The 17966-nt window shown below is 38.8% G+C and overlaps 1 protein-coding gene and 1 pseudogene across 2 annotated transcripts; both read right to left on the reverse strand.

Moving 5' to 3' along the window:
* Window positions 1–2907: 2907 nt before the first annotated feature.
* On the reverse strand, window positions 2908–6778 carry LOC148875530 (cysteine-rich receptor-like protein kinase 25). Of its 2 annotated transcripts, XM_088964455.1 has the most exons (8): window positions 6256–6417; window positions 5816–6151; window positions 5558–5674; window positions 5194–5315; window positions 4850–5060; window positions 4453–4690; window positions 4123–4273; window positions 2908–3548 (listed from the first exon to the last, which is right to left on the reverse strand). In XM_088964455.1, exons 1-8 carry the CDS (start codon window positions 6413–6415, stop codon window positions 3204–3206), a joined length of 1680 nt encoding a protein of 559 aa, XP_088820581.1. In that variant the 5' UTR covers window positions 6416–6417; the 3' UTR covers window positions 2908–3203. The 2 variants fall into 2 exon arrangements, with proteins under 2 accessions (XP_088820581.1, XP_088820580.1); XM_088964454.1 differs by having other exon boundaries at window positions 5816–6778.
* A 6484-nt stretch (window positions 6779–13262) lies between these two features.
* On the reverse strand, window positions 13263–17679 carry LOC148875531 (cysteine-rich receptor-like protein kinase 10; annotated as a pseudogene).
* Between the last annotated feature and the right edge of the window lie 287 nt (window positions 17680–17966).

The following is a 17966-nucleotide window of genomic DNA, read 5'->3' on the forward strand; positions in this document are numbered from 1 at the left end:
AAGTATTCTCATTATGGGGTGGGCGGGGGGGTAGGTATTTGCCAATATGTAGGATTTGCTTTTTATAACTGCCACATAGACACGGATTGGAAAAAATAGAGAAAAAGTAAAGTGTAAATATTTGGAAATAGAATCAGAGTCTTTCCACACCAAATAAATTGTAACATTTTTGTTCTTATGAAATGTTTTTGTTATAAAATGGGTTAAGAAATAGCTGAGATATTTAGATTGAAAAAGAAAAATTGGCTTTATTATATTCAAACAAATGAAACCTTTTCAAAAATATATCGTGAATACCACATAACTGTAGAAAGAGTAACTAAATATTAAAGTTATATAAGTAATAAATATTAGGGTAAATTGTTGAAATCTCCGGGGGTGAGAAATAAAACCAAAAAACCAAACCAATTGAAAAAAACTGATCGAAACCGAACCAAAAAATCTGATCAAAACCGAACCAAAAAATCGGTTAACTGAATTAGTTGGTTCAGTTTCGGTTAACCAATATAGAAAACCAGTGGTTAACTGAACCAACGAGTATACATATATTTCTATATTATATATATTTGATATTTTTATATATTACAAATTAATAAATATACATTATATATATAAATATATATATATTTATAATATATGATATATTATTTATTATTTGAAATATAATATTTTATATAAATTTATAATTTTCTATTGTATATTTATGTAATATATATTGTAAAAAAAAAAAAAACCAAAAAACTGATGAACCAAACTGACGGTTAACCAAATCGATCAACTGGTTAACCGATTAGTTTTGGTTTGATTTTAGTTACCGGTTTTCCAAAAACTGGTAGTACTGGTTCAGTTACAAAAAGGCCCACAGTTCGGTTAACCAAACCATGAGCACCCCTAAAAATCTTCCTTGAACTTTCTAACCATTGTTGAAACTTCCCTTGAAGTTTGATAATTTTAATCACCTCTCTCCTAATCTTTATGGCATAGTTGAAACTAGGCCCCCTTTTGTTAAAATCTTCTAAAAAGAGGCTTGAAAATGTCCAAAATACCCATACAGTTACTTTTCACCAAAATGTTTATTTTTCAAAATATTTCTTCACATGAATTGCTAGCCCAAACCTTTCCATTCTCTTTTCTGAAATTACTTTATTTTTCAAATTTGCCCTTCATATCAATCGCTTAAAGACAAAATTGCAACTTTAAATTCTATTTTTTTTATTGTTATTGTTTCCTATTGAAACTAGTCTCAATAATAATTGCATGGGTATTTTAGACATTTTTATACCTTTTATTAAAAAAATTCTAACCAAAGGGGGTCTTTGCAACTGTGTCAAAAAATTTAGGGGAGGTGATTGCAATTATCAAACTTTAGGGGAGGCTTCAGCAACGATGAGAAAGTCCAGGGGAGGTTTTAGCAATTTACACTAAGGGCCGTGTTCGCTTTTTGGTAAATTACTTACCTGGGTAACTACAATTACCTAGGTAAGTTTTTGCTGGGAAACACTTACTCGGGTAAGTGCATTTACCTATGTTCTTTTATTTCTTAGGTAAATAAGGTAATGACCATTTTATCCATAAAAGTCCATTATTAAAAAGGGGCATTTTTGTGCCATTTAAGTATTAGCAACTTTCTCCTAGGTGGGAAAGTTATTTACCCACCTTGGAGATGGATATACCCAGGAAAATAAACTTTCCCTGGTCCCCACATAAATCTGAAAAATGAACATGGGATTCTTGGTCAATGAGAACCAAAATCCCATTACCCCTCTCAAAATCCAAAAAAAGAACACCCCCTAAGTATCCAACGAACAAGCTTATAGGTATGGTAGTTTATCCAGGGCTTGGCCCAAATTCAACCTTAAATTGGGCCTAATGGTGAGTACATGCTAGATTTAGACCAGTTAGATACCAGTGGATTCAAGAAACCGCCAGCCCTGGGCAAAAGCTTGCCTCCTGGTTTACAAAATATGCCAATTATCCAGCAGTTGAGATGGTCACTTGGTATCATTTTCTTAGCCCTAAACTTTACTTCAAGTGGAGGGGCATCCACCTTAAAAATTTATTAAATCAAAATCATAAATCAATTCATAACAAAGAGGGATATAGCCTGCCTTGCCCTATAAACCAATATTACAAAACTCTCCATCAGGCACTCTGCCCAACCCAACAAAACAAACATTAAAAATAAGGACAAAGCAAATACAAATAAAATTACCATCTGACCTACAGACTAGGGAGACCAATTTGTTCTTTCATAATTAACCAGGTTTCTAAAATTGTTATCAGCCATAAAATTGTAAGAAGAGGCTTCATCAATCTCAAGGTCAACAAGAAAATCTGAGTCTAACTAAACAATAAGAGAACACATTGATCACCATCATGGAATCATCTACTTCCAGGAGCTTGACTTGCCAATGCAGAATTGGAAGGAGAACCACAAAGCTGACAATTGAGACTAAAACATGTATGCTGATAACAGTACCTATGTCTACAAATGATTATTGTGTTGATTCTACATATGATGAAACTACATTGATAATAAAGACTAGTTACTGTGAATTCTTTGTTGCTGCTGCAACTACCAACTTTGAATGTGAAAGCAACAAATAAAAAAGAAAGAAAACAATACCATTTCAGACCTTTTACTTTGGTAATTAAAATGGTTTTGCTATAAGCTTCAAGAACGTAAATTATTAAAAGAGATTCACAATGCAATTCCACCGATTCTGTTCAAGTGGTTATGGTTGATTTGTTAAAAGCAATCCCAAGTCTTGTTTAGTCCATTGACAAGGGAAATACAAACTAAAATAAGATGTAATGTTTTAAATTTGGACACTTACCAAAAATGTGTAAACCATTAACTTTACAACTAGAATAATTCAAACTTCCACAATACCACAAGTAGCATGAAATTTCAGAGTCGCCTTTGTTTCTTTCTATTTAAAAGAAAGTTCCTCCTTAAGTGGGAACACTGGAAAAAATCTAAAGGTAAATTTACATGAGATCTTCTGCAACTTAAAATGTGCAAGATTAGTTCCTTGCGAGTTTATTGATATTAGTGAAACCAGAAATAAAATTGAACTAGACTAAACTATATGACTGTTGAAATCAACGTGAAAGAAAACCAGTTAAGCTGTCTCTGGTTCAGGTTGAGCTAAACTACATAAAATTTCACTTTTTCTGACTTTTAAGCTTCTCTCTTTACACTAGCGCGGGTATACTTCAGTCAACGACATACCTACAGACTGTGGTGACACCTTACTTGCAGATTGATCTGATTCACTCCCTTGTGACTCATTCTTCTTTGCAGGAATTACGGACTTGGTTCTACTACCAATGTAAAATGGAGGTGGTGAAGGTAATGCAAGGGTAACAGAGTAGCTGTGAAGCATCAGAATAACTGAAGACATGGTGGGTCTGTTAGCAACATCTTCCTGAACACAGAGCAACGCAATTTGGAAGCATTTCAACACTTCATGCCTTGAATAGTGATCATGTAATGTAGGATCAATCAACTCTAAAGCTGCACCATCCTTCCACCGTCTCCATGCCTGGATCAGCGAGTCCAAAAAATATTGAAATTGTCACAATTCATGGTCACCCTTACTTGACATCACCAATAATTTTGGCATTAAGGTTTTCATAATCTCACTATTCCTTTTTCCTTTGATGTGGTGTTGGTACTGATCTAATTTGGAACACAAGGATTCCTGGTAGAATCCTGATTGCAGACCCTGCTTTTCTAGTAACCCAAAAGATTGCAAGACACTTTGTATCTGTTTAATGCTTTTGAACTTGATAGTAAAGCATTGTTTTCTTCTATGTAAGTCTGTAATTGGGTCTTTTTTGGATTAGATGCAGCCTCATCCAAATTCAATCTGATTATTTAAAACTTAAATCTGAATCCCAAGGGGACTCCAAATGGATTTGGATCGTATTGGATCTTAGATCAGATTTGGATTTAATCCAAGTCCATTCCATCATCTTTTTAAGTTATCTGTTCAGGTCCGATTATGTAAATCGATTATTTGAATCCAAAATAATTGGATTGGATCTTGGATTGGTGTTGGGCCCCCCAAATTAAATCAAGTTTGAAAGTTTAGAAAATACTAAAATCACACTTACATGACTTAGGAGGTATTCTGCCTGCTCTGTTTGATAGAAAGCATTGTTCCTCTGACCAGTCATAATCTCAAGAAGAAGAACACCAAAACTAAAAGCATCCGACTTCACTGAAAACTGTCCACGAATTGCATATTCCGGCGGCATATATCCACTACATGACATCATAACCAAAACAATACTCAGGTTACAGGGCAGAAGAAGCTTGCTTATATGACTCTGTTCCAAAGAGTAAGATACTTGGTAAGAGCCAAACATATTAAGGGATATATATTTGCTTAATAATTGGAGCTTAGCTCTTAAATGGGAGCTTAATTCTAACTCTTAACTTACTATGTTCCGACCACTCTACGTGTCTTTCCCTCAATTTGATCTGGTAGAAAAAGTCTTGCCATGCCAAAGTCTGCAATTTTTGGGTTCATCTGTGCATCAAGCAAAATATTACTAGCTTTGAGATCCCGATGAATAATCGTATGTCGGGAATCTTCATGAAGATAAAGAAGCCCTCGGGCAACCCCTACTATAATTCTGTAACGCCTTTCCCAAGTCAAGTCTGCACGTTTGATTGGATCTACACATTCATCCAATAGAAAATTAAAGTTGTTGTGGGAATGTATTAAATGACTTACAGATACAGAACTACCCACATTTTCTGAATCTTGTTTACGCAGCAAAGAAAAGAAAATATAGTAAAAACCAGAAAAAAGAAAGATAAAGAACAGGAACAAACCAAATAGAAAATGATCAAGGCTTTTATTGGAAACAAACTCATAGATGAGCAACTTTTCTTCTCCTTCCAGGCAGAAGCCTAAGAGCCGAACAAGGTTTCTGTGTTGAAGCTTTGCTAATAATGCCCCTTCATTTTTGAATTGCATTTCACCTTGTCCAGAATTTCTGGACAGTCTCTTCACAGCAATCTCTTGTCCATCCAAGAGCCTACCCTGTAGAATATGGAATGTGGATGTTCTAATATCAAGTTCAAAGTAGAATATCTGACAAGAAGCCCAAGAAGTGAAACTCATGAATCCCACATCATCTTAAGGAAGAGGTTAAGTCAGAGCATGTGCTTAGAACCTTATAAACTACACCAAATCCACCTTCTCCAAGCTTGTTAACATCGGCAAAGTTGTTTGTTGAAGCTTTGATTGTATCAAAATCCATTTGCAAGGAATCAACCATCTGAACCTCATCCTCAGCTACACAGGAGAATAATCGAGCTTAAGCACAAATCTGTACAAACTATTTGGAAAAGAATTATATTTAAAGCAGAGCTGCAGGGCCAGACATTCCTGTGAAAACGTATTCATTGGTGATTTAAAAGCTTCTACACGAATGAAATTAACATTAAATGACAAATTAAATTTTTGATCTCGTCAAATTCATGGGTACTTGAACCATCTAACAAAATCAGACAGAAGGTTGAGAGCTATTCACCGACCTTTTGCCCTTTTTCTCTTTCTCCTGAATGAAACGAAGATGGCACAGAGGAGAACCAATACTGAAATTAAAGGAATAACGATAAGAACAATACTTCGAGATCTATTCCTCCCCTTGCCTGCAAAATGAAGAGATTACCGCAAAAAACATGGGTGAGCATACCATTACCAACCCTCCCATCACTCAAATCTCCTTCTTTTTCTTTATTGGGCCCCAGAAGTATATTAAGTTTAGAAGTTCACCAACACAAAATGTTTACCGGTAGATGTATTGGTTGTCGTCGTCGTTGAAGGGACTTCTGTAAGGGCTGTAACCCGAAAGAAAGGGTACATATCGTACCTCAAGCTACAGCTAGGGTTGAGAATGATTGCTCCTTGCTTCCCGTCACAGCATATCGGGATTTGAGCAATAGAACCTCGAAGACATCTGTTACAATCGTTTGCAGATAAGTCTGGAGTGCACTGCGCAAGGCTATATAACGTTTGAGAGCTTGTGAAATTATCTTCTCCGGTTGTAAACTTGCCCACAGAAGGATCAAATGCTACTCGGTTTGTAAGGCGGTTGACAACCTGAATCAATAGCTCTCTAAACCCATCTGGGTCCGAGATGTTTGGTGAATTAGAAAACGAAAACCCAGGCACCTCGTTTATAGTGGAGAAGATGAAGAGGTTGGAATATCGCAGCATACACTCGTCGTACCATATATACGCCACTTTACGGTTGGGACATCTGCGTATGATCTCCAGACTCGCTGTTTCGACGCAATTCCGGCAGACGTCGTGGGTGACGTCGCCTCTGCAGAGGAAGAGACCGTAAACTGTATTGTTAGACTGACCGGCGGTAGCGTTGGAAAATCCATTGCGGGCCGAAGCATTAGAGGTTAGAGAAGAGAGGACGAGATTGAAATTTAGTTGGTAGGAGCTATTTGGAAAGAAATCATTAGCGGTTGTGTTTTCGCAATATTCTGTAACGTAGGTTGGAGTAGCAGAGGAGAAGCCAACAGAAACATAAAGCAAGGAGAGCAGCAGTAACTGAGTAATTGTTGTACCGTGAGGACGGATCATTGGGATTGGTAAGCTTTTCAAATCAATAGAATTAAAGATCACAAATCAAGCAATCAATTCTTCTGTGTTAATGTGTTTAATAAAAATTTATAGAAGAACAGTAGTCAAAGAAGAGAAGAGAATGGATCAAAAATTCTGTAATAACGTGAGGTAGACACTATAACTTTGATGGAGCTACGTTACTCGTGACATCAAATTACAAATTACATTCATTATTGAAGCCTTGAAGCAGAAAGTCAAATTACAACTTAAGCTCTAAAGCCCTGAATTTTGAAATAACATCCAAGGCGGGACCTACATTACCACCTACTGAGGCGGCTGATGAGTGAGCGATGACGGTGATGAGTGGGCAGCGAGTGCTGAACCGTGAGAATTGGGACCTGCTCCACATACGGATCTCACAGTCATTGATGTTGATTCAGTATATGTTTGGCATGGATGCTAAAACGGTGCTGTATATGTGTGGGTTGAAATTTATGAGAAAACAGTATTTTTTTTTCTTATTATTTGGAAAAGTTATTGTTAGATAGGATGTTTATTTGGTAATAATGCTCTATATCTATTTTCAGAACATGTACCTATTATAGGAAATCCACATTTTTCTCATACGTTTTCTTGAAAAGCAACAAGTTCCAATATGAAAAAACGTTTAATTGACATTGCTCCAAACCCTGCAATCTCAATTTCTAAGATGTGACTTGGAACATTGTTTTTTTTTTTTTTTTAATGAAAAAACGTTTTTGAACATATTAATATTTTCTGAAACACTGATTTTTCCAACGTAACACTTATGTATCACCGCCTTAGTGATTCCTTCAAGAATCACATTATAATGTGGATGATACTTAACAAACTGATATCATTCAAGGAGGATTAAGGTGTGAGTGGGTTGAGACCCGATCATTGTAAGGCGCTCTGTGTGAGGAGCATATCCCAATTTGGGTTGGTGTAGATGAAGTCATATTTTATCATGCGGGGTTTCAATTTATGCCTGTTATAATCCACTTTGGAATTTTTATTGATTCCCCAAATGTGTTTATCCCCGCCCACCCCCCTGTAAGCAACATCCCCCGTGAATTTAGAATCTTCCCCTCACCCAAAATGTAGGAAAGCATTACAATTTCTGAGGGGATTAAACCATAAAATGCCCTTGATTTTACACTTAACACTTAAGTGTTTGGAATTAATTAATTGTTTTTTTTTTTGAAAAAATGGAATCACATCAGCTTTACATCTGAAATTTCTCTTTTTTCTGTTTGATGTCTGGTTATACATTTTTTCTGAAAATGAATGTATTATTAGTGTTTTATTAATCTTTACTGTTGCTGTGGTATGCTGATGTGACAATGAAAAATGCTTAGGTGTCAACAACCACCATGGTCCCAAACAAAAGAAAAAATACTAAGTATTCATGTCAATATATCATGGTTTTCTAAAAAAATACCTCAGAAAACGACATTGTTCCAGACATGCCCTCAGTAAAACTATTTCAGCCATTGAATCATCAGCTGCTCATTTCCATGATTCCATATTTAAATGAGGACAATTTCTGAAAAATATGATATAGAAGAATTTGATTGAACCACCAAACAGCATAGTGTTGCTCACTGCCTATGTGGCAGAAACACTTCCAAACAAAATTAAAGCATTTTTCTTTTTGTAAAAACGGGTTTTAGAAGTATGACCGTTTTTCTTAAAAATCAGTACCAATAAACGCCCACGCTTCTAAAAACTATCATTATCAGTAATAAGATAAAACGATCTTCAATTTGGAAATTAGAATATGAATCTTCGATTCTTCAATTTGGAAATTAGAATATGAATCTTCAACCAGTTGTGGATGTGTAGGACCTTTGGTCTGGAGCAGACATTATCATAACATCAACTTAACTATAATATATGAGTAATTAAAACAAAAACTTGAAATTAAAATATTTTCACTCTAAATATTTTAAAAAATAAATACATCTCACAAATGGATTATCTTTTTTCTTAGATTTTTTTATATTCTCAAATATATAGGGTCTAAAAACTATAAGGAAAGGAAAGAAAACATTGTTCCTAACACAACAACTGTTATGGAAATTTTGCATAAGATCTCCTCAAATGTGTTTTGTCGTTTGAGAAAGAAGGATTTTATCTAGTTTGTCTCCCTGATTTCCTCCTCCATAGTCCAGGCTTCCAAGCCCTCAACCAAAAACTTGTTAGTTGTTATATATATTGGAAAAAATATGAAAATAAGAGTCACTTCACTTTTCATTATTTTAGTTTTATATTTTAAGTAAGTCTTGGACATGGATGTCATTGTATGACCCCTTACTCGTTATAAAAACTATTATTTTATTTGAGTGGGGTAATCGTAAAAAAAAAAAAATCAAAATTTTCATTAGTATATAAAAATTTTTCAAATCAGAGTTGGGACAATTGCCCCTAACATGTAAATACGGATATCATATCAATGTTTCGTTTAATTAAACAGTATTTTCTTTGGCATTGGTATTTGGTAGTAAGAAGAGAAAACAAATTATCTCCCCATGGCTAAAGAAGCTATTATTTGTTTATTGTGCTTGGTTTGACCACTTGAGAAGACAAACGGAAGTCAATTTATATATGTTAAATGTAATCAAACCTTGACCCCAACATGTTTGGATATCCAATCAAATTTCGACCACTCCTACCAACCCTGCACCTTCCATTTTCATTTGTATTCCCTTTGGAGGGTTTTTTGTGGTGATTGTGTTAAGTTGCTAGAGCTGCTTTTGAGAAGCTACCTATGATAGTTTTATTGAAAATTCCATTTTTGGCTTATGTAAGCCTATTTTCAGCTTTTTGAATTTTTACCTTATAGGGCCTCCTGACTTCTTTGAGTTTTTTCAGTAGATAAAACGCTAGGAGCCACTAGCCTATTTTTATTATCAACATTCAAATGGTAGACATGTTCAAAATGGGCCCTAATAAAACTTGTTCCAATAAAGTAACAAATTTTTGCACTTGGGGTTTGTAACACTCAGCCCGCCAAACTTTTATCATGTATATATTACTTTCGTCCACAACAACCTACAAATCTTTTTTTTTTTTAAATATAAGCAGTATACGCCAGATTATTTAACTACCATTTTTTTTATGACGAATGCAAGTGAGTAGGAAAAAAATCATATAAGATAAAACTAAATAATGTGTTGTTGGATCGATTAGGTTCATTTTGAAAGTTGGGCCTTCATGAGGATCCAAATGCACTTGATATAGGTTTGGAGAAGGATCAAATGTCGGATCAACCCGCTTCACTTAGAAGTGCATAAAAATTAGGACATTCTTCTCATTATAACTTTTGTGCCATAATAACCATGGCAGTCCTTAAACAGTGAACTAATAACATTGAATTAATAAGATTCTCCACTAAACACGATTCCACCCTTCAAAGTTATTACATTTCTTCAGTGCTGAACGATATCTTTTCAGAAAGAAAATGAAAGAAACACCATAAACTCACGAATCCTTATTATTAAGTAGGACTCTTCCTCCAGCAGACACAAATTAATACTCCAGCAGACACAAATTAACTGTGAGCATAAAACCCTGGTCGAGAAGGTAACTCAAGAGTACTGACTGTACTACTGTTGAGCATGACAAGTACTGTCGCCATGGTGGGTGTGGGAGGGTAATTTGGCCTGACCTCGTAGCACAGGGACACGTGTACATGACCTGGCTCGATGAACAGTTCAGCCAGACAACACAATTATGACTCAACGGGAGGGACCTGCCGAGTCCAATTTAGCCGCTCGGCGAGTTAGGCAACTCGCCGGGGACTAGTGCCCGACCAACCTTGACTCCCACCAAGTGTGGGACATCCCGAGCTCCTCTCAGGACCCGAGCTCTTCCCAATGAGCTCTAAGCCTTTCCCAAGAAGGGAGCACCCCGATCCGACTTGGGTGTCCCAAAGTAGGGACACCATAGGCCGGCGCCATTGGCTCCTCTGTTGAGGATGCGCCTCAGGTAGAAAGCAGCTCGGCCCATCACCAGTACCTCGGCATTAGGAAGCTCGGCAGAATGCAGCTCGGCTCAAGATAGCCCGAAAGTCCAGAAAATATCTCTTTGACAGCACCTGCCAAACTTGGAGGCTGCACCCCTGCCTCTTGGCATGCGGCGCCATACCTGCCTCCTCTGAAATATGTCTCATACCCGACAAATACGTCTTGTAGGGACGCCCCATGCCTGCCACCTCAGCCCTAGAAACAGTGGCTGTCATAGGAGGACAGTGATAGTTACACCCGATCTGGCAGTGGCGGTTGAGCCTGATTTGGTAGAGACCCGTTATAAAAGGACCATAGCCCCCAAGGGGCCAAGGTAATCTCTAACTCTGCGCTTTCTATACTCTTAGCTTCTTTCATACTCTCCACTTCTTACAGAACTCTAACTTAAGCATCTGAGTGTTCCTGCCGGGCGAAATCCCCGGGAATTCTTCATCTCATCCTTCTTCTTAGGTACCCCCCATTGCTAGTTAGGAGCCAAGTTCTGGCCAGCTAGGAGTGCCTGGATTGCACAACATCATTTAGCGCCGTCTGTGGGAAACGCTTCGAAAAGCCTCCCCCTAGTTTCTACAACTTTCTTCTAAAGACTTAGCACTCATGGCTTCCTCCAGTAGTGATGGATGTGGTGCCAACCCGAACGCTTCTGGGGAGCAACCCCAGCTCTCCACTGTCTACATTGGACAGTTCACCGTCCCCTTCTCTGTGGATGGAGTTCCCAGTTTGGATGTGCCTCTCACGGTGGCACCCGTGAACGCTCCACTCCCTTCACAGTCGAAGCAACCTTTACTGAGCCATCTATTGTCCCCCCAAGGATGAACCAAAGCCAGATGGAAGACCTGGTATAGTGCATGCTAGCCATGCAAGCTTAAATGCAGTAGTTCCAACAACTCCAACTCTACCAGTAGCAAGTGCTGCACCAAGTTTCATAGTATCAGTATTAGTAATAGTTCCCCTCCTTACTCCAGACCTCGCAGCAACTCTCACCTCGGCACCCAGCCACAAAGCAAACAAAGCCTTCCCCCCAAAGCGAACGTCCTCGCCAAGAAGAGATCTCCTGCGTCCAAAATCCCTCCAAGAGCCAAGCCTCTTCCCATGGCAGGAGGGAGAGGCCGGCCACCCCCTTACCACAACCTGTAGGCAGGTCGGGGGCCACCTAGCCAGTCAAGCCCGCAACGCCCCAACACTCTTAATTCGGGCTCCCACTCATAGAAAACCAATTCGGGGCCCTGGCCGCTGACCACGGGCAAGGTCCCTCAGTCCAAAGCTACACATCAGCAGTCCAAGCCCATCGAGCTCGGCGATACTAAAGCAAGCAGCACCAACGTTGAGCCAACGCGGTAAGAACGGAGGCGCAAACGAGCTCGCCGAACTGCTATGCACGACCAGCCTGAGCTCAAAGGTAAGAAGGAGGTAAGCTCAGGTGAAGCAAAAGCTACCCTCCTTTCTGTTCCATTCCCCCTATCTCCCGAACTCCTTGCTGTTCCAATGCCTAAGGACTCCAAGCTCCCCCCTCTCGACAAGTATGATGGGTCATTCAACCCAAATGATCACGCTGATGCGTTTTAGTCCTAGATACACCTAGCGAGAGCCAGTGAATCCTGCATGTGTGTGGCCTCCTCCACTACCTTCAAAGGGGTGGCCCGCACGTGGTTCCGAAATCTTGCTCTCGGGTCGATAAGGAGCTGGGCGCAGTTCGCACAAGCTTTTACCTCCCACTTCGTCACCAGCAAGCAGTGCCCGCGAACTGAGGATAGCCTCCTCAGTATAATCCAGAAGGAAGGAGAGTCCATCTGGGGCTATATCAAGCGGTTTAACGACGCATGTATGCATATACCTTGCCTAGACCCTGTGGTGCGACTCGCGATAGCCAAGAGGTAAAACGCTAGGAGCCACTAGCCTATTTTTATTATCAACATTCAAATGGTAGACATGTTCAAAATGGGCCCTAATAAAACTTGTTCCAATAAAGTAACAAATTTTTGGACTGGTCCAATATTAGAATTTTGAGGGTAATTTACAGAGAGCCACATTGCACTTGGGGTTTGTAACACTCAGCCCGCCAAACTTTTATCATATCCAAATCATATGTATATATTACTTTCGTCCACAACAACCTACAAATCTTTTTTTTTTTTTTAAATATAAGCAGTATACGCCAGATTATTTAACTACCTTTTTTTTATGACGAATGCAAGTGAGTAGGAAAAAAATCATATAAGATAAAACTAAATAATGTGTTGTTGGATCGACTAGGTTCATTTTGAAAGTTGGGCCTTCATGAGGATCCAAATGCACTAGATATAGGTTTGGAGAAGGATCAAATGTCGGATCAACCCGCTTCACTTAGAAGTGCATAAAAATTAGGACATTCTTCTCATTATAACTTTTGTGCCATAATAACCATGGCAGTCCTTAAACAGTGAACTAATAACATTGAATTAATAAGATTCTCCACTAAACACGATTCCACCCTTCAAAGTTATTACATTTCTTCAGTGCTGAACGATATCTTTTCAGAAAGAAAATGAAAGAAACACCATAAACTCACGAATCCTTATTATTAAGTAGGACTCTTCCTCCAGCAGACACAAATTAATACTCCAGCAGACACAAATTAACTGTGAGCATAAAACCCTGGTCGAGAAGGTAACTCAAGAGTACTGACTGTACTACTGTTGAGCATGACAAGTACCGTCGCCATGGTGGGTCTGTCTGCTACATCATCTTGAACACACAGTAACCCAATGCGAATGCATCTCCTCACCTCATCTCTCGTAAAACCTTCTCCCAAAACTGGATCTACCAACTCCCAATCTCTTCCTTCATTCCAACGTCTCCAGGCCTTTACCAATTCATCCACATGTAACTACTTTAGATACTAGTAGTCATCATCAGGAAGCATTGAAAATAAGGTTCAGACTTACATAAGTTAGAAGATCCTCCTTATGCTCTGACTGATAGAAAGAGCTGTTCTTCTTTCCGGTTACGATCTCCAAAAGCAATACACCGAAACTGAACACATCCGATTTGACTGAGAATTGTCCATGCATTCCATACTCCGGCGACATGTAGCCACTGTAATATTCAGTTATGGCATTGGGCTAGATTCTTGGACAAATAATGGGCGTGTGTTTGTGTGGGTGTAATATCATACAATCTCTCTGAAAGGAAAACGATTCAAGGTTCAGTATATATACTTACTAAGTTCCAACTATTCTGTCTGTGTTTGCTCGACTTTGGTCCACTTGAAAAATTCTTGCCATCCCAAAATCAGATATTTTGGAGTTCATATCACCATCTAACGAGATATTACTAGCTTTAAGATCGCGATGAACAATCTTCAGCCGAGAATCTTCATGAAGATAGAGAAGCCCTCGAGCAGTCCCTTCTATGATCTTGTAACGGGTTGGCCAATCCAAGCGTGCATGTTCATCAGGACCTATAATTCACACAAATAATTAATTTGTCAAAATATTAATGTATTTTGAGATTAAAAGTCAAAAAGCTCAAAACGGAATGTAATGAATTGTTGTTCAAATATAAGAGTTCAAGGGCCAAACCAAATAGTTAGTGGTCGAGGCTTTTGTTGACAACATACTCATAGATGAGTATTTTCTCTTCTCCTTCCAAGCAAAACCCCAAGAGCCTAACGAGATTCCTGTGTTGGAGCTTGGCAACCAACATGACCTCATTCTTAAATTCCACTGCACCTTGCCCAGAGTTTTTAGAGAGCCTTTTCACAGCAATTTCTTGCCCGTTGGGAAATTTACCCTGGGAATTTGTCATAAATAATAAATTTAACTCTCTCATCTCTCCATACGTGAAATTTTAGTGCTCTCACTCTGTATGTGTTGTAAATTCTTACCTTGTAAACGCTTCCAAATCCACCTTCACTAATCTTATTAGCATCAGAGAAGTTGTTTGTAGCCGCAGCGACTGTACTCAAGTTAAATTGCAGTGCTTCAGCATTCCTACTTCCATCCCCCATACACCAAAGCGAAGACGAAATGATAAGAGTGTAAAACGGACGGATACATTGGTAATTAAGCCTCCAAGAAAGCAGAGATTGTTGGGTTAATCAATCATTCTAAAAAACACACTAACTAATTAAGAACAGATTTTGTTTTTTCTTGCCCTCAAAACGTGGAGCATGATTACCCAGCTTGAACTTTAAACAATCAAGCACAGTAGATCTTTAAGAAAAGGTTGAAGTTTCTCACCAGTGATTTTCTTCTTTTTCTTCTTACTTAGCCAACAGTAGCCAAAGGTGGATAAAAGCAACATTGCGATGATGATGGTATAACAATTGCTACAACTGTTCCAGTTGAAGTTTTTTCATCTTTTCCTGCATTAAAGGGAAAAAAGATGTTCATATACAGAACATATACTGATAAGCATTGAAGTTTGCTATGTTGGAGAGAGGTTATGCTAACACCAAACCCATCCCGAAAAGACCAAAGGAGATAGAACTATTAACGCTAATCAAGTAAATTTTAATATGAACATCTGGTTTGGAGTGGACAGTTTCCGCGGGTAGAACTCCCCTGTTTTTGGATACCGTATCGAATGAATTTTTCTTAATAGAAAAGAAAAAGAAAAAAGCAGATAATTGCTGAATTGAGAATCAAAAGTTCAAAGAGTTTACCTGAAGCGACAGTTCTATACTCGGAGCCGGAAGGGAAAGAGGAATAGGTGATGGAGCAGGCACTGAAGCAGTGATTCGGTAGAAAGGATACACCTCGTACCTCACATTACAGCTAGGTCGAACGACCCTTGCTCCTACCGCTCCACTGCAACAAATAGGGAAAAGGGAGATTGCAACTCTGAGACATTGGTTGCAGTCGTTCCCTGATTAATCCGGCGTGCACTGAGCATGGCAATACAAAGTTTGGAAACTCGTATAGTTGGTCTCTAAAGTGGTAAACTTGCTAGCAGAAGAGACCACCTCAGTTGCAAGCTTGCCCAGCTTATCCCCCACCAGCTTATTGAATTGCCCAGGGTTCGGGTTGTTCTGTGAATTCAACAAAATAAACAACGGTTCCTCATCCATGATAGAGAAGAATGAGTGGTTGGAATAGCGTAACAGACACTCGTCATACCAAATAATTGCAACTTTCCGGTTGGGGCATGGCTGGATGATAGCTTCAGCGGCAGTGTTGAGACACTCACGGCAGAGGTCGTCGGTGTCATCGCCTCTGCAGAGAAAGAGGCCGTATACGGTATCGGAACCCCGACCAGCGGTGGCGTTGTAGAAACCGTTGTTGGTGGGTGTGGCGTTAGAGGAGAGGGAAGAGAGGAGAAGGTTGAGGTTGGCTTGGTACGTAGCATTAGAAGGGTAAGTGGTGGTATTTGGACAGATGGCATCGAGGTAAACAGGATTGGGCTACCTCGGCTAAGGAAAGAAAGGAAGAAAATAAATACGAAACTGATAATTTCTCCTGAGATAGCACTACTGCCGCTGTAAGCAGGGTCTATGCTCGTTGATGATCATTAGTTCAGTACATGAGAGAGGAAGCATTAATTTATTTATTTACCATATAAAGCACTTAAATTATAAATAAAAGAATCCTTTATTTATTAGTCTATCTTTTGCAATTATTTTCTATTGTCAAATTCCATAACATTGGCTTGGTTGTAGCAACTAGCAGGAGAAATTTTGTAAGTTTAGACGTTGAATTGGAAGGTTTTAAATTAAAAAAAAAAGGGTGATGAGGTTTTGTAATGAAAATTTTATACAATTGTCAGTTCAAAAGTCAAAGACGCCACCACTATCATTCTAATATGTGGGTTTGTGTAGAAAAGTGAAAAAGAAACCCAGGATTGATGAGATGAACTTGGAAGGCTAATGGAAGAGCAGCAGGGCAGAGGCAGAGGGAGAGGCAGAGCAGAGGCCATTTAATTAATATCATCACTAGCTACTTGATAGTAAAATCGGACCCGTTGAAGCATGAAAATTAGATAGCTATAAGGTTGTCGTTTGCCTCAACAAATAGGTTATGGGAACCTAAAATGTGAGGCTTTCAAACCACCAGCCACCCAATAATATGCACCGGACAAGGCAATACAGCAGCGTCTGAGACCTGATTTGGTTCATGGCATCAGCCAACTATCCAAGAGCCCAATTAGATTGAAAATTGATTTGGCTTTGAGATAATCAACATGGTCAAGAAGAATAATCGCGTTCATGTATATATCTATATATATATATATATATATAGCAGCAATAACATATCTTCGTCAAGCTAGTAAATGTCACTTTCTGGTTGCATCAGTGCTGAAAGATATCTTCAATATATTGCAGAGGAAGAGGCCATATATCGAATTGGTACTTTGACCAGCAGTGGTGTGGAAAAAGCCATTTTCATGGGTATAATTATCAGAAGAAAGAGTAGAGAGAGGTTTAGGTTGGCTTCATTCTTCCCTTTTATTCTTTGTCGTTGGTAAACAGACAAAAGGCTGGCTTCATTCTTCCCATTATTAGTATTACTTTGTTGAATTTGAAAAATATTTCTTAAAGTAGACAGAGTCAGCATTAGTAATAACAAGGCTATAGATCGTTTCTACTCCATTATCTCATCTTCTTCATAATTCTAAGACACTCATGCAACCATGATTTCAATTGTTTTCCTGTTCCTCTTGCGGCCAGTTATAAATCTCTAAAAGTAAGACACCATAGCTATATATATATATATATATATATATATATATACATACATCTGATTTAACGGAGAACTGTCCATGCATTGCATATTCCGGACACATGTAACCACTGTGAACAGATATTCAAAACCTAACACATGTAGGAGAGGAGCATGAGTTCAACTCTGGTCCCCCTCCGTTGAGCTAGGGGTGAGCCCACGTTAACAACTGAAGAAGTTGAGGGAAGTGCAATCCTTTAGTACTGAACAAATCAGCAACCTGGGCTTCAGATGCAACACTTTTATAACAACCAGTTGCTTGCGCACCACTTTCTCATGCATGAAGTGGAAATCCACTTCAATGTGCTGCTTTGGTCTTGCATGAAGCACCATATTCATAGTTGGTGCAATGGTTAAGACATTGTCACACCATAGGATAGGAGGTGACCGAATAGGGATGTGAAGCTTATGGAGTAAAGAACAGAGTTGATAGAGCTTAGCGGTTGTGTGAGCTAAAAAACAGTATTCAGCCTAGTGGATGAGCACGCTACCGTAGTCTGCTTTTTGGCACTTCAAGAGATGGGTTGGACCCCAAGAAAACACAAAGGGCACCCAGCCCAATCTGCATCGCAAGAGGCTGAAAGAGTAATTGGGCCTGGTGTAAGATGAAGCCTGTGGGT

The sequence above is a fragment of the Nelumbo lutea genome, chromosome 1, assembly GCF_056320005.1.
Source record: "Nelumbo lutea isolate HS-2025 chromosome 1, American lotus-T2T, whole genome shotgun sequence".
Classification (NCBI taxonomy): Eukaryota; Viridiplantae; Streptophyta; class Magnoliopsida; order Proteales; family Nelumbonaceae; genus Nelumbo; species Nelumbo lutea.

Coding starts and splice junctions, on each gene's coding strand:
- LOC148875530 (XM_088964454.1), bottom strand. CDS start 6,620: ATGATCCGTCCTCACGGTACAACAATTACTCAGTTACTGCTGCTCTCC. Junction 5,061..5,193: donor GATTTGGTGTAGTTTATAAG/GTTCTAAGCACA, acceptor CATATTCTACAG/GGTAGGCTCTTGGATGGACA. Junction 4,274..4,452: donor CGTAGAGTGGTCGGAACATA/GTAAGTTAAGAG, acceptor GATGTCATGTAG/TGGATATATGCCGCCGGAAT.